Here is a 15,108-nt window from a genome sequence, read left to right on the forward strand (position 1 = left end):
TTTGATATCAAGTTTGTTTTTTAACAACTTATCTGTACATACTTTCAAAATGTGCGTCTTCAAAATAAGTGCGTTCGACGGAGCAGAGTGCATTACTCCCAGAAGAGTTGCCATATCATCATCTCCACCTGCACTGAGAATCAGTTCTCTAACGATTCCTAAAGCTTGGAATCTGCAGTCTATGTAAGGTACAAGATTGTGAGCACAACGTGCTCCGCCACATTCTCTGAAGACATTTGCATTTTGAACATTTCCGGCTAATAAAAACGTCAATGCTTCCATTATCAAAGCTCCTAATTTTTCTTGTTTTGGACACATTTTGTACTCTAATAAAAAATTTAATATTATTAGCGTTAAAACAAATGCTGCATTGAAAAAAGTTTTTTAACAAATATTTAAAAAATTGTTTGTATACCTTGACCCTGATCCAGTACAGCTTGTTTATCTTTTAATAAAGTAGCATATCTATGCAGACATGTTACAAATATTTCTAATAATCCAACTTCTCTGTATACATCTTTAAATATTACATTATGCCTGAAAATTTTTAAAAGTTTGTGATTATTGATTACAATAGCTTTTGTGATAGTTTTTGAACTTCAAACTTAACAACTATTTACCGAAGTATGTTAATAAGAGTTTCCATACACATTATACTGCAACTAACAGAATTATTTGATTTCAACAGTATAGACAACGATATGAGTTCTTTGCAAGGCACAAAGTTCAACTGAAACACTATGAACTCCAGAAGTTGGAAGAACTTTTCTTGAATTTCCAAGTTCTTAAGATGAATTTTCTCTGCAAACTGGGACAAAGTATTTTGGCCTTCAAGGATAAAGTAATTGGCATTGTCACTGTGATAAACACTGGATATAGCATCAAGTATAGTACAGCAGAGAAGAGGAGAATTGGACTTTACAAACACTGATTGTAATACTTGAAATGCCTGTATATTACGAACACTGCCTCCTGTACAACATATTTATAACATTTAGAAGATGAAAAAATAGCTCTCTTAAAATTAAAAATTAACTTTATATACCTCTATTACTAGGTTGGGGTAACGTGAAGCTGAGCATTTGAAACAAAGATCCCATGCTTGCAGTACTTGGTTTCAATTCCGTATGACCACACATAGTCAATGATGCTAGCATCAATACCAAGTTTCTAATAGCATCTTGTGCTTCAGCTCTACCATCTTGTTCTAACCGAGATGGGGCATGCCTATAGTAATAAAAAAGAGACATGAAATTTTGTTTATTTTTTCACAATTTGCCACAAACTCTAGAACTTACTTTAGGAGAAACTCTGATAAAAATATATAACCCTGGCAAGCGCGAAAATCATCTAATAAGGTTTGCGACACTTCACTAGAGTCCTTTAAAAAGCAAAATACAGTCACAAACATTTCAACGACTTCTAATGGCGCTAATTCAGGTACACGTTGCATGTTTTCAATACAAAGTCCTATGCATCCTTTGTCTGTAATAAAAAATTTTTATGTGAAAAAATCCTATTAACGATTTGTTGAGAATTATGGAAAAAATAACTCACTGTGAATATATGCTACTACACTTTGTGTAAGACCATGTCGTGACAGTGTCATTAATACTTCGGCGGCACTTTTACGCCACATAACATTATACTGTGGACACCAGCTTGTGATTGCTGAGAAAAGTAGAGTGAGATCGTCTTTTCGTGCCAATTCCTCTGCTGGGTATGGATGGCTGCATAATCTTACCAATAACTGAAAAAACATTATTTCGTGTTAAATTGATTTTTACTCCAAATTTTTAATCGTTAATAAGACAATATGGTTCTCATACTTGAACAAATATTTTTTGTAACAATATTCTTCTTTCTCGAGGTGTAAATTCACTATTTGCATCTGCAACATCAGCTTCTTCTTCATTCATCTCTGGTAAATCAAAAAACAGGTAGAGGCATTTGACTAAAGTTGAAGGCACTGAAGCCGTAGTCATTTCTTGAATTAATGATGTGTCCCCAGCAGCTAACAAATTTAGAGCTGACAGCAACATCCAGCCATTGCTTGACTCTTCGCTGTTTTCAATCTCAAGAAATTTCACAATTGCACAACTTGCTGTTTCTGTGCTCTGATTGCTTGCTCTTCGACGTATCTCAGAGACCATGAGTTTTGATACCTCTTTTGTGAAGGCAAGAATATCCCAAAACTTTTCATTCATATCTCCAGATGGACTTGTTCCAAACACCTAATAATGCAGGATACATAATGTAATTACACACCATCAAAACAAGCACTTCAAGTGAGAGAAACAAACCACAAAATCTCCCCTCAATTCTGTTGAGACTAAGAAGCCACAAAAGTGATCAACACACTTACAGGTAGGTGTTTTTTCTTATCGTATGGATCAATTACAATTGCACAGTGTGCAAAGTTTCAAATAAATTTACATGCAAAATTTTATGAAAAATAATCAACTATGCAAATTTACTAATAAAGACTTTACCTCTAGTCAAAAGGCATAAAATGTTTCAGACAAAGCGGGATAAAGATTCACGATAGTAGAATGACTAAGTGGGATAAACCCAGTATTGATTGGCTCACACAACATTTTTAGCCAATGTATTTACCTTGCAAAACAACGGTAGCATGTTGTACAGCTTGTCATCTTTTTCAGCATCGGACAGCGCTTGAGGAGGATGGGTATACTCGGAGAAGAGTTTTTTCAGGTGCATAAGTCCAAGAGCAGTGTGTTGTGGATTTGCACCCCCTGCACAGTTGTCCAGGTTCCCAGTGCCGGCGGAAGTCATACTGCTGACACTACCCCCTCTCAATTTTCGCATTATGTTCATTCTTAGAATTAATCTGTAACACACAAGCAAATCATCTTTATACGTGCCTACACCCCAGGTCAACAAGATTATTCGAAAGTCATAGAAAGAAAGATAAGAAAAATAGACTATCCATCTATTAACGCAGACAGCCAAAGACTTTCACAATAAGGTATCTCTCCCATTGTTTTGCACTCTCATTCACAGCACACAAACACACTCCTGGCTTCTGATTATACGCTCTGGTTTTAAAATAGATATATTAAACCTCCAGTCGACCGCTGTCCAGTATTATATTATATACTTGAAGCACTGGCTATAGGATAATCGCAAACGAATCAATTTTCATCGCTCCTACTTCATTTAAAAAACCCACCTACCATCAACACATTGTCAGGAGAGAATCACAGCTGCATCAGCAGCTCAGCCACTTCCTGCTTCCTGAACAAGGCAGCAGTTCTCTCAGGCTAATTAAAATCCGCCTCTCATTTTCCAATAATATTTCACCAGAGCCAGGCATTTGGCAAGAGCTGCGCCAGAGCGACAAATCGCACACCGAGAGTAGTTTCGCAGCGGCACAGTAACAGGCTGCTATACAGATATTATTTCCCAAGAGCCCAACAACAACGAAGGTCGCGCCTGCCTGCCGCTCCGAAACTGCGCGCTTGCGATTACTATCCTGTGCGCGACTGCTGCAGTCAATCCTGTCGTTCACCCACGCATATAATACGAAACAACAACAATCTCACGTCGCAGATAACCAGTTGCATAATGACAGATCTGACATTGCTTTTATGTATCCGTCTCTACCTCTCTCTCTCTCTCTTTCTCGGCACTTCCGCAGTACGGTATAATACCAGCACGTATTGCACACGATAAGAGCGAGAGGAGTAGGTATATAGGTATGCAGCGCTGCTGGAGGTGCAATAAAAATAGCGCGTTATATATTATTCCCTCTCTCTCTCTCTCTCTCTCTCTCTCTCTCTCTCTCTCTCTCTCTCTCTCTCTCTCTCTCTCTCTCTCTCCCTCTGCGTGTCGATTATATTGCACTACTCTCGCGACGAGTTAATTCGATTTGGCTAAGTGGCGAATCCGCAGCTCTCACGTCCGCGACGAAGACAATCTCTGCGTCGCGCAGCAGCGGACCGTCCAGCTGTGTGCGCCGCGCGCAAGAGGAGAAAATCGAACGTCGTGCGCCGCGAGGGCGGCCCGATAATTTTCCTCCTCTCTTTCTCTCACTCTACGATTTATATCCCTCCCTGCTCCGACTGCGTATATAGATATTATTGTACTTTCGTCCGCGAAAACATTGCCTCTCGCCCGTGGGAGGACGATGTGGGTATAAGTATATTAACATGCGGGCGAGGAGGAAGCTGTTCCTGCATTTCGATATGACACGGACATTTCCTAGCAGACTACACTCGCGGTGTCTTTCCTTGGCCATTTAACTCGCTCTCCCGTTATTATTGTGTACACGCAGAGAGTCTCGCGAGAGATTGTTGTATTTACGTCCGCCAGTCGGGCTGCTGTCAAATCGCTCGCTCGCGTCATCGCGCAAGCTTTTCGGAGTAGGTACCTACAATGCACAAAACACTCGCGCGCGGAGAGATAAGTAGGAGGCACAGATAAACAGGCGACGGCGAGTCTTCCCGGAAAAGCGATGCTCTCGTTGGTTCTTCGGCTGTTTTACCTGTGTGACGTCGCGTCGCGCAGGCCGGGAGAGTCTACATTTTCCCGTGGCTGCACTCTCGGCGAGCAGTCTCTGCAAGAACGCTGCTGAGGAGGCTCCTCGGCGACATTTCCACAGCAGCGGCGGCAGAAGCAGCAGCCATACTACTTTTTTCTCACGCACACATCGCCAGAGCCGTGCACTAGTATTAGCGGCTGCTCAGGTCGCGACGCGCGCATATATACGCTTTCACACCGACGTCCGACTACCACTGAACGACACGGCGGACGGACAGAGACGACGGCGGTGTCTAGTTCGCATGCTCCGAGCCACGCCGCGCGCGATCCATCGCTGGTCGATAAGTAGCGGCTCGCTCGGCGCGTGTTTTTCGTTCTCTCTCTCTCTCTCTCTCTCTCTCTCTCTCTCTCTCTCTCTCTCTCTCTTCGGGCTATCTAACTCTCGGAAAGCTGCTGTTCTCTCTGCTGCGGGTTGTATATTAGTAGGTATAAGGTATCCCGGAGTGTGGAGGGGGGGAGGACGACTGACACCCCCCGCGTGTGTATTAGAGTGTGTACAGCCGCACGATGGACGAGGTGTGTGCGTGCGGTCGTGGTGTGTGATGTATCGCGGATCGAAGGCTGATTAGAACGAGTCGTGACTACTGATAACGTTATATACGTATATATTATTATGTATTATATATGATATATTTTATAGGCTTTGCGTATACCGGCAATTTCGAACGGAAACCACCTGCAATTTGTCAAACTCCGGTATGCCCCGGATGCGGGAATTTTCACGCAGCGGATTTGCTCTTACAACAATATATTTTACAAATTTACATACGTGAATATATTGAACAATCGAAAACTCGGTACAATGAAAGAATTCGATAATATTGATGCGAGATAAGACTAAAGTACCTATAATACTCGATCTTTTTTAAACTAGGAATGAAGGCGCGCTTCGCGCGCTCTTGCTTCTATCTCTGTCTAATAACACTGGTAGAAAATCTATTATAAGTGTTGGGCGGCACACTAACGTCTGCTAAGTGCTAATATTTTATAAGCATGTAACATGCTACTAAATCCCTCAAAACTATTTTTTAATAAATATATTAATAATGCTCAATGTCGTCATCATTGGTTTGAATAGTGAATTTGAAGAAAAGTTCAGTATAAGAGTCAGTGGGCGTGTCTATCATTACAACGCTATTCATTTGCATTATAAAAAAGCTATACAACTGAAATTTTTCACAGATAATTAATATGCTACCTAGAAAACATGTAACCTATATGATTATGATTTAACTGTTTTCATTCATATTTTCACGTGCAATTTTTTAATTTAGCGTATCAAATTTTGCTTGTAGCCAGTTACACAGAAACTACCATCTCTAGCACATTGTATTTCTCGTTTCCAGTGTATTTTTACATGAATACATGAAGAAAGTGATAAGTATTTTAGCTTTTTAAAGCGCGGTTCTGATCTCGTTGCCTAGGCACCACCAACCAGCAACCAATCAGAATCACGTATTAAATGCTTCACAACAAAAGCCATCATTTTTTAAAGAGAGGATTTTTATATGCAATACAAATAAGTTCGGTGGCATAAAATTAGACAAATCATTTATTTCATTTTTACAACATTACAAAAATGTAAACGGAATTCTTTACCATTATTTTATCACAAATGCTTATATTTATTTTTAATTCATTGCACCAAAAATACAAGTTTACAGATATAAACATGATTAGCAATTTATTTTCTCCGGTCCACTTTACGCAGCTTCATTAAAATATTTACAAATATTTACAAAAAATTGCACAAGCACCGTAAGAATTCTGCATCATCGAAATTTCATTCGACGAACCGAGAAATAGCTTCAATCACTAAGCAGCTCGGCCGCCTGCTCGGAGAGTTTCCAGTGTTCCACAGCCGTGCCAAAGTTCGTGTACGAGATCGATTCCCGATAGATCGGGAAGACATCGCACATGCCGGTCTCAAAGTCCTCGACCAGCTTCCTGCGTTTCTTCAGACTCTCGCCCACCTTGCTCCTCTTCATCGCCCTCAGCTCCTCGCGACAGTCGACGCAGTATCGCCACAAGTCAGACATCCTCTGCTGCTCGTCCCTCCAGTGGATCAGGTCGAGGTTGAATTCGCTCAGTGTCTCCTCTTCGTCGTCGGACTGCATCAGTGCGACGAGTTTAGCCAGGTGCTGCAGAAGGATAAGACTGACTTGGTGGTCTCCAAGTAGAATGGCTATGTCCAGGATGCTGTAGCTGCCTTTTTCATCTTGATCGAGACCGTCGTTGGCATCAGGTAAGGCTGGTATCTGCCGAATTGCTGGCTGATATCGGCGCCCAGATTCAGCAGAAGCCTCACCGTCGAATTTCTGTCCGTCGTCGATGCTCCCCGTGCCAAAACGGCGTAAGATCCGCCATCGCCATTTTGCGAACTTCACTAGTTCCGTGAAACACGCACACCAAGTGCAGCTGTCTCGTGTCGGACTCGCTCGGCGGAATGAGCTTCAGTAACGCAGGTTCGATGCCTCGAAAATGCAAATTTCTCGTGCGCAAGCTGAGGGCGTTGTCCAGGTATTCCTGCACCGGGCTCATACCTCTTCGGTTTTTCTTCTCGGCATCCGCGACGTGTTTCAGCAGCAGTTCGACCAGTTCTTCGCTGTCCTTTTCCCTCATTACGGCCAAGTGAAGAGGCGTGTTTCCGTGTTTATGACAGCCGCTGCTGAGTTGGATGCCCTGTACCCGCAGCAGCTTCTTCACGATATCTACGTCGGAGAACTTATCGTCCAGGGCGTAGTGAAGCGCGGTAAAGCCGTTGTATCGTGAGGCAGCGTTGACGTCAGCGCCGTAGTCGAGCAGAACGCTGACGACGACGTTGTTGCGAAAATAGACGGCTGCCTGAAGAGCCATCATATAGTCAGCGAAGTATTCCACTTCGAACCAAGTCAGGCTGTCCAGGTCGGCACCTGACTCGATCAGCAACGCGGCGATCCTTGCTCGCAACTGCACTTCTTCATCGTCTGTCGCTCGAGTAAACCTTGAGCCGCAGGTTGCAATGATGAATAACGGAGTTAGGTCGCTCATCAGATCCCGATGGTTGACGTTGGCGCCCGCTTGTATGCACCGCCAGATTTTCTTCTCGTTTTTTTCCTCCACCGCCCGCAGAAGAAGTTCGTCGATGTTAACACTGCTGCACATTTTTGTATACTCGTTTATTATTATTATTTCAATTTCAAGATATATACACACACACAGAACTAATTTGAATTTCCCGGTATTATATAGATATTTAAATATTTATACAAAGAAACTTTTCAGTGCCAATTTCGGTGCATTTTAGCTGCAGCAGCAGCGAAGTCAAAAACTCTTACGGCGTCGCTGTAAACTGCAGCTGTCACAAATGCAGAGGATTTCTAAGCGTCGAAAATGGCACTGAGGAATTGCTCCCCACTTTTCCGCTTCCACAAATACCGTGATCCAGGCCGACGCGACGCTTGGGTCTCACTCCCCCGCACAGAGGGTCCCATTTTCTCGTTTCAGCGCTATGCCTGCCGGCGGGATGCCTGTAACAGATTTATGGCTCCTTACGGCCACGGTGGATTGCCACCTTGCATCGTTTGCGTGTAAAGCACGACCGCTAGCGCTCGCGCTTCGCGTGGCGTGTCACACCGAAATTGTTATTCAATTATATGTACCAAAAATCGTTTCTAGGGTTGTTGTTTATGTATAAGCGTTTTGAAAAAATGTTTGTCACGGTAAAAAGTTGTGTTTTTAAAATATCTACAACTTTTACATTTAAGAGTGCTCCACACCTCGATCGACGTGCCACTCCGAACTATCAGACCGGAAGTGATTTTGGTCAAATTTGCTTGACAAAATACGAGTTTATAATATGATTGAGATAAACCAAAAAATTTGGAAACAAAAGTTTAAGCCGTTGTTCACGTGGGGAAACTCTCCTTATAGTGTTCATCAATTTACAAGTTTGTTAAAAAATAGAAAGAAAATGAGACCTCAATTCTCGTCTGCTCGGCATAAAATCAGCTGTTTATGAGTTACTCAGAGAAAACGATTTATTAGGACTAGTTATGTAAAAATTCAAGCTAAAACGAAGTTTCCCCACGTGTAGTATGAAATAATGAATCGATTAAAACTCAATTCCGATTTGTATAATTATTCTAAAAACTACAATCTGTCAAGCAAAATCAGAAAGAATTTTTTCGGCTTTTAATTTTAGTATAGGCCAGTAGAGCGCGCTTATTTTCACTTAGCGTTAGAGGACCCTTGTCCCATATTTATCCGGCTCAATGTAACTCATTTTTCAATATTTTGCACATTTTGTCCGCAAAGCGCTGCACTCGATTCTGACTTCCGAAATAATCGTGGAGCACTCTTAAGGTTTTTATGCACAGAGACACAGTATATCTTCAAACTCTTTATTCTTTTAATTGAACTTCTTACTGACATTAAAAAAAAAAAACTAAATAATATTCACACACTTTATTACTACTTCAAATAGGGTTAGGGTGCCACTTTTCAATAGACATGTTGTACATCTACACACTCTTGGTAATGATTAATTTTTACTAAAATTTCTTGCTAGTTATATTACATATATTTTATCTGTTATCAAGGTTTCCACATTTCATTTTAAACACCTTAAACATTTCTACCAGGGTTATGAGTTATGACTGTTTTGAGGGTTATGAATTTAAAGCGCGGTTCTGATCTCGTTGCCTAGGCAACCAACCAGCAACCAATCAGAATCACGTATTAAATGCTTCACAACAAAGGCCATCAGTTTTTTAAGACAACAACAAAAAAACACACAAAAAACAACAACAAAAAAAAGAACAAGGAAGAGGAGGATTACGTTGTCATCGAGGCGTACAATAAATATATGATTTAAACTAGATATAAAGCCAGCTTTTACATTAAATTGAAAAATGAAATATTACCCATATGAAAGTTGCCAAAATTACGCTACTTTGACAGATAAGGAGTAAACTATGGAGATATAGTTTGCCTAAGATTAGATTAGATTAATAATTAAATCTTGAAGAACAATAAGTTCATTTTTATAACTTTCAAACGAAGATTTCAAACGAAAGTGATTGTCTCGCACAAAACCAGCTCGTCTTTCAATTACATAAAATATAGCGTGAAAAAGTCTAAATTTCTTAATAAAACGAACCGCAATGAATTTCGCAAGTAATGTCAATGACCAAATTGTATAATGATCGACGTAGTTGCACAATGAAAACCAAAGTTTACAGCTAATACGCGCGGGAAATCGTAATCCGTATCAGAATTTATAAAAAGTGCGAAGCAAACCTTACCCGCAACCGGCTAAAATTTTTTTTTATGCAGTTTGAAAAAATATTCAATTATATACTGCGATCTCAATTAAAACAAAACATTCCATTTATAAAATCAAACACAGCTTATACGCTGAAAAAATAATTCTTCACGCATCTCATAAAAATTAATAAAATTGTTTGCAAAGACGAACGATCACGTATAATAATAACGACATCTGCACATCAATAAATAAAAGTAATTTCTGCTGTTCAATCGAAAGGGGCAAAAAAAAACACATTTTCAAATCCTCTTTTCCGCCCTCAATCATCAATTGATATAAAAGATGCTGCAGATGATCTTACAGTAGAGTAGTGGGCGTGGTGTAAAGCGTATATACGCACATATATACTTACGGCCCTGTTGCTCGATATCTTTAGACACACACGCGCCGCGATATTATCTACCTAGAAATCGAGTCTCGCGCGCGGCGCCTCGGCGGGATCGATTCCCTACACGACTTCGCAGTGAATTTCCGTGCTTTTCAGCGCAAGAAGCTGCTGGCGGCGGCTGTTAAAAACGTAATTTAACCGATAGGATGTACTATTATTAAACGGCGATTCATTTTTTAAAACGTCATGCGTTACTTGATCCCCAGCTCTTCTCCGATATCCACGCTCTGACCTATGAACAATAGATTGTAACAATTAAAGTTGCATCTCTGACTCGATTGCTGTATGTGTGCGAGTGAACACTTGTTAATTTTGCGTGGAGATTCAATTTCAAATTCTTGCACGCTTTTGGCCAATAGGCGAAATTTACAGCCTTCATTTCATTCTGATGCTGATTATGTAACGTTGATACGCCTTTTTTTATTTTACAAAAAAAGCTTTCATTCATAAATGCATACACGTATGATAATTCTGACGCTTATTTGCAAATCGTTGAATGTGAATAATTTAAATTTAAATTTGTAAACACTCGAATTACGCAAAAGTAATTGCACATTTAATTATTCATATATTGCAGAATATTTCGATTAATAATTTATTAATATTTATCCTATATACCTATATATGTTCGAGCTGATTAAAAATTGAATATCGGCAAAGCGGTGTTGATTCATGTCATTGTAATGATGTTACAAATTTAACGATAAAAATATTATCTTGACTTCTCTCCAGTGATTTACCAACATCCCGACTTTCCTTGTACAAACGCGTACACTTATTTGTATTCCATACTCTTAACGCGTATGGTGCACTAGCTATTCTAAGTCTGTCGAGAGTTTTTTTCTGCATTTCTATGTCATAGGCAGTTGAGAGGCTAAGAGATTCACTGCTTTCATCATGACGACGTCTATGATAAGGACTTTGACTACTCGAACATCACTGACGTGTGTAAATAGTGTCTATCGAAACGGCTCTACGTTGAGGTACGTTATTTTATTTGTAATCATAATTTTTTTTTGTATCTCGTTTCAATTTGGTCTGGCTGAAAATTGATACGGAGCTGTAGAGCAGCATTAGAGAACCTATAATTGTACCGAATTATCAGGCCAATGATAACATTATCTGTCCACATGCCTCAACGTGTAATTAAGATTAATTAATGGTTTCATATTTGGGCTTTTTCAGCGCAGATTCATGTGGAACCTACGACCTGGTTGTGGTTGGCGGTGGCATTGTAGGATGTGCCACTGCCCGAGAAATGAAGAGCAGGCATCCTCAGATGCGAATAGCCATCGTAGAAAAAGAGGCTGTTCTTGCCAAACATCAAACTGGTCATAACAGTGGTGTTATCCATGCTGGCATTTATTATAAGCCTGGAAGCATGAAAGTTAGTTGATAGAAAAAAATGATGTTATTTATGAACATTGGCATTTCCGTAGAAATATAAGTACGATGTTTATTTCAGGCAAAGTTGTGTGTGGAAGGTCTGAAGTTGTCATACGATTACGTGTGTAAAAAAGACATCCCACACAAAAAAGTAGGTAAGCTCATAGTGGCACAGAACGAACAGCAAGTTTCACAGTTGCACGATCTCTACGAGAGAGGATTGAAAAACAAGTGCCCTGATATTGAACTGGTTAACAAGGAGTGCATTGCAAATTATGAGTCTAAATGCAAGGTAAATGGAGTCCATGAAAAATCATTGATAGTCACTTGTGTTCATTCTCTAATATAAATATCTGTATAGGGAGAAAAAGCTATATGGTCGCCATGGACAGGAATAGTAGATTGGGCTTTAGTGTGTCGACATTTTGCAGAAGACTTTCAAAAAATGGGTGGTGATGTCTTTCTGGATTTTGAAGTTGCTGGTTTTGCTGAAGCTATTGAATCCAAAGGAAAAAATGAACTAGCTCCCATATGCGTATATTCTAAGAACAAAGTATGGCAGCCATGATTTGTATGGAATCACCATTATTTTTTTACTCATTTTTTAATCATAAATCTTTTTATTGCAGTATCTGAATGCCAAGCATGTCCTAACATGCGCTGGTTTACATTCAGATCGATTGGCTGTTATGACAGGTTGTGGCCTGAGCCCACGAATTGTGCCTTTCCGCGGTGAATATCTTCTACTCAAGGATAGCAAGAAAAACCTTGTATCCACAAATATATATCCAGTGCCAGATCCCAGATTCCCATTTTTGGGTGTGCACTTTACACCAAGAGTCAATGGAGATATCTGGCTAGGTCCAAATGCTGTACTTGCTTTTGCCAGAGAAGGATATCGTTGGCGAGATGTCAATATTAGGGACTGTATAGAAATGGCCAAATTCCCAGGACTCTATAAGCTTTGCTTCAGATATGTTATTCCAGGAATAAAGGAAGCAGTCAAGTCGCTCTTTTATCAGTTGTCTGTTAAAGAATTAAACAAATTTATTCCAGGAATTGAAACTTCTGATGTTAAAAGGTAATCATTAGAGTAAAGAAGTTGACAGAAATCATTAATATTCAATGATATCTAAATAAATTTGCAGAGGTCCTGCTGGAGTTAGAGCACAGGCACTTGACAATGATGGGAATCTTGTCGATGACTTTGTCTTTGACAATGGCACTGGAACTTTAGGCCAAAGAGTTCTTCACTGTCGAAATGCCCCTTCACCAGGAGCTACAAGCAGTATGGCTATAGCAAAATTCATTTCCGACAAATTAGAAAAAGACTTTAAATTTTAAAATTAAATTAAACTCTGAAGTAAGTTTTCTTTTCTAAGAGGATGCTTCAATTTATGTATTTATATTTAACTGTAAGTAAAGTCAAGTTACCAGTTATGCAGTTACAGTTTTAAATATATAATCTAAGTTTGTATTGATGATTGGAAAGCTGGTTCTTTCATAAAGAAAATGGAAAAAAAATAATTTGAAAAAGTTTATTATAGATTTATGAAATATGTACAAATCTTTGTAAGTATTTATCACAAAAATCATCTTTTTGTAAGATTTTTTACCAAATTGATGTTTGCATTCAAAATAAGAATAAATAGATCCTATTTTTGAAAAAATTTGTATACGCTAAATAATCCTAAGTCCATTAGGAGATAGTAGCACACTCCTTCCTGCAAAATCATGCGCTGCAGTGACATGAAATGCCATATTCGAAACAACCACTATATACTCAGCCAAAGCAAACATTGAATAAACTGTGAATAAAATATCATATTAGTAATGAATAAACTGGTTGTTTTAATAAAAAATAAACCCATAAAAATGATTCTTACCAAATGGTTCGCAATACTTATTGTGCCTATAGAAAAAGTAAACCGCTAATAATATAGCGGTTACATTGAAAACCATGGAATTGAACTTCCACTTAAGCGAAATACTATCATGAATGTCTTTGGAAACATTACGACAATTCCTGGCAATAATATAAGCCAAAGTCATGTGCATTAGAGACATTAACAAAAACATAATAAAAGAGATCTTGTGTAATGCTGAAAAATGAAAAAAGTACTTAGCAGATGCGAATTGAATAAAGATGTAGTATAGCAATGAAATTTAATTACCATAATTCTCATTGGAAGACCAAAAACTTAACGTAACCAGAGCTGCATTCTCTACTAAATAACTAAAAAGGGCAAAATTGGTCATACCATATGCCCACTTGTGAGCAGTTTCTCTATAATACTTATAATACATATATAGCACTAAAGCTCTAAGAATAGCCTGAGTAGCAATAGCTGCTTCCCAGACATTTTTCTGAGGCTTGTAATGGCCGATTGCAGCTGACACCGAGGGAAGAAAGTTGTACACCTTGCAGTGTGTTTCCGTTGACTTTTCAAAATTATAGAGTATGGACCAGACGATGCAAAATACAAAGCCAAAAAAAGGCAGAGACACGGTGAACCATGCGATCTTGGGAAATGAAATAACCAGGCGATACCTGCTGATTTCCTCGTCCACCAGTGGGATGTAGTCGGATCCCAAGCGAAGCCTGCTCATTTTTTTTGCAGCGTTCCTAATTAATCAGACTGTCAGTGTCATTGTGTCCACATCCTGCTGTGAGAGAGAAAAAAGGTGCAGCGTATAAATGCATGAGCAGTGTTACCTTTTCATGGTCGAAATTTGCTGCAAAGTTTTCTGGCAAGTTGCAAGTATCGGACTAAAATTGTGACTAAGACTTACGTTAAAATAAGACTGTCTGTCTTCTTGCTCTGCTTGAACAAGAAAAGGACATGCTCCCGTCGTAGATTAAGCCAGCGACGTCTAAGCTGGTTACGTTTGCATGAGCTGTATCTAATCATCATGGTCATGATAAACGTCACGAATCCTTACAGACATTTTTTCCTCGTATCTTCCTCGTCGCTATAGTTCGCCAGCAAAGCTCAAAGGTCGACTAATAGCATCAGCTGATTTGCAGTAAAGTGGTACGATCGTGAAATCGAACAGGTTCTCTATATCTATAACTAGCTTATTTGCCTCTTCCAATGCCACGTGCTTGTTTATTTTTTCCAGCGCGTATATACAGTGGTCTATCTTTTTGATCAGCCTTTACGTCAACTATCGACTTTCGTTACGCGATATCGTGCGGTGAGCGTATATGAGTAGGTATACGATCCGACCGGTTTTAAAGATACTGTTATCACATTTCTCGTGCACACATTCACGGATTAAGCTAGCTTATGGGCACGGCATCTAGCAGTAGACGTGTCGATTCTTTGACAATTTTGCTGTGTTTGTGGTGTCGTATACTTTTGTTATGAATCACTTTATCAACCGGCACTTGCAGCCGCGATCACGTGGATCATTGCAGCAGAAACACTGGTGCTTGTTTTTCTCACTCACAGATGTCGCC

The 15,108-nt window shown here is 39.6% G+C and overlaps 3 protein-coding genes across 12 annotated transcripts in view; 1 reads left to right on the forward strand and 2 right to left on the reverse strand.

Annotated features, from left to right (window-relative positions):
- The window catches only part of LOC100118877 (WD repeat and FYVE domain-containing protein 3), a 19,644-nt gene extending 14,861 nt beyond the window's left edge, over positions 1–4,783 (reverse strand). The window contains exons 1-9 of one of the 2 annotated variants that reach the window (XM_016984150.3): positions 3,198–3,565; positions 2,617–2,851; positions 1,830–2,234; positions 1,558–1,750; positions 1,299–1,485; positions 1,046–1,227; positions 621–972; positions 416–537; positions 43–326 (exon numbers count right to left, since the gene is read on the reverse strand). In XM_016984150.3, coding sequence (XP_016839639.2) covers positions 43–326; positions 416–537; positions 621–972; positions 1,046–1,227; positions 1,299–1,485; positions 1,558–1,750; positions 1,830–2,234; positions 2,617–2,838 — 1,947 coding nt within the window. In that variant the 5' untranslated portion in view covers positions 2,839–2,851; positions 3,198–3,565. Of the gene's footprint in view, positions 1–42; positions 327–415; positions 538–620; positions 973–1,045; positions 1,228–1,298; positions 1,486–1,557; positions 1,751–1,829; positions 2,235–2,616; positions 2,852–3,197; positions 3,566–4,507 lie in introns of those variants that run through there. The other variant, XM_016984149.3, reaches the window with a different exon arrangement.
- Positions 4,603–13,483, forward strand: LOC100115746 (L-2-hydroxyglutarate dehydrogenase, mitochondrial). 7 transcript variants are annotated; one of them, XM_016984151.1, is made up of 7 exons: positions 4,603–4,691; positions 11,122–11,242; positions 11,445–11,646; positions 11,725–11,937; positions 12,007–12,198; positions 12,275–12,726; positions 12,794–13,483. In XM_016984151.1, exons 2-7 carry the CDS (start codon positions 11,157–11,159, stop codon positions 12,987–12,989), a joined length of 1,341 nt encoding a protein of 446 aa, XP_016839640.1. In that variant the 5' UTR covers positions 4,603–4,691; positions 11,122–11,156; the 3' UTR covers positions 12,990–13,483. The 7 variants fall into 7 exon arrangements, with proteins under 7 accessions (XP_016839640.1, XP_001604118.1, XP_032453939.1 ...); XM_001604068.3 differs by lacking the exon at positions 4,603–4,691 and adding an exon at positions 10,251–10,388; XM_032598048.1 differs by lacking the exon at positions 4,603–4,691 and adding an exon at positions 10,255–10,388 and having other exon boundaries at positions 10,992–11,242.
- Positions 13,170–15,076, reverse strand: LOC100118941 (post-GPI attachment to proteins factor 2). Of its 3 annotated transcripts, none has more exons than XM_008206383.3 (4): positions 14,439–15,076; positions 13,820–14,312; positions 13,532–13,747; positions 13,170–13,453 (listed from the first exon to the last, which is right to left on the reverse strand). In XM_008206383.3, exons 2-4 carry the CDS (start codon positions 14,253–14,255, stop codon positions 13,326–13,328), a joined length of 780 nt encoding a protein of 259 aa, XP_008204605.1. In that variant the 5' UTR covers positions 14,256–14,312; positions 14,439–15,076; the 3' UTR covers positions 13,170–13,325. The 3 variants fall into 3 exon arrangements, with proteins under 3 accessions (XP_008204605.1, XP_008204606.1, XP_016839643.1); XM_008206384.4 differs by having other exon boundaries at positions 13,820–14,309; positions 14,439–15,059; XM_016984154.3 differs by having other exon boundaries at positions 13,820–14,271; positions 14,362–14,993.
- Between the last annotated feature and the right edge of the window lie 32 nt (positions 15,077–15,108).

The sequence above is a fragment of the Nasonia vitripennis genome, chromosome 3 (genome assembly GCF_009193385.2).
Source record: "Nasonia vitripennis strain AsymCx chromosome 3, Nvit_psr_1.1, whole genome shotgun sequence".
Classification (NCBI taxonomy): domain Eukaryota; kingdom Metazoa; phylum Arthropoda; class Insecta; order Hymenoptera; family Pteromalidae; genus Nasonia; species Nasonia vitripennis.

Excerpts from the sequence above, each read along its gene's own strand:
- LOC100115746 (XM_016984151.1), top strand. The coding sequence starts at position 11,157 with ATGACGACGTCTATGATAAGGACTTTGACTACTCGAACATCACTGACG. Across the intron at positions 12,199-12,274 it reads GCGTATATTCTAAGAACAAA|TATCTGAATGCCAAGCATGT; the intron begins GTATGGCAGCCA and ends TTTTTATTGCAG. Across the intron at positions 12,727-12,793 it reads GAAACTTCTGATGTTAAAAG|AGGTCCTGCTGGAGTTAGAG; the intron begins GTAATCATTAGA and ends ATAAATTTGCAG.
- LOC100118941 (XM_016984154.3), bottom strand. Across the intron at positions 13,748-13,819 it reads GTCTTCCAATGAGAATTATG|CATTACACAAGATCTCTTTT; the intron begins GTAATTAAATTT and ends TTCATTTTTCAG. Across the intron at positions 13,454-13,531 it reads TAAGTATTGCGAACCATTTG|TTTATTCAATGTTTGCTTTG; the intron begins GTAAGAATCATT and ends TTTTATTCACAG.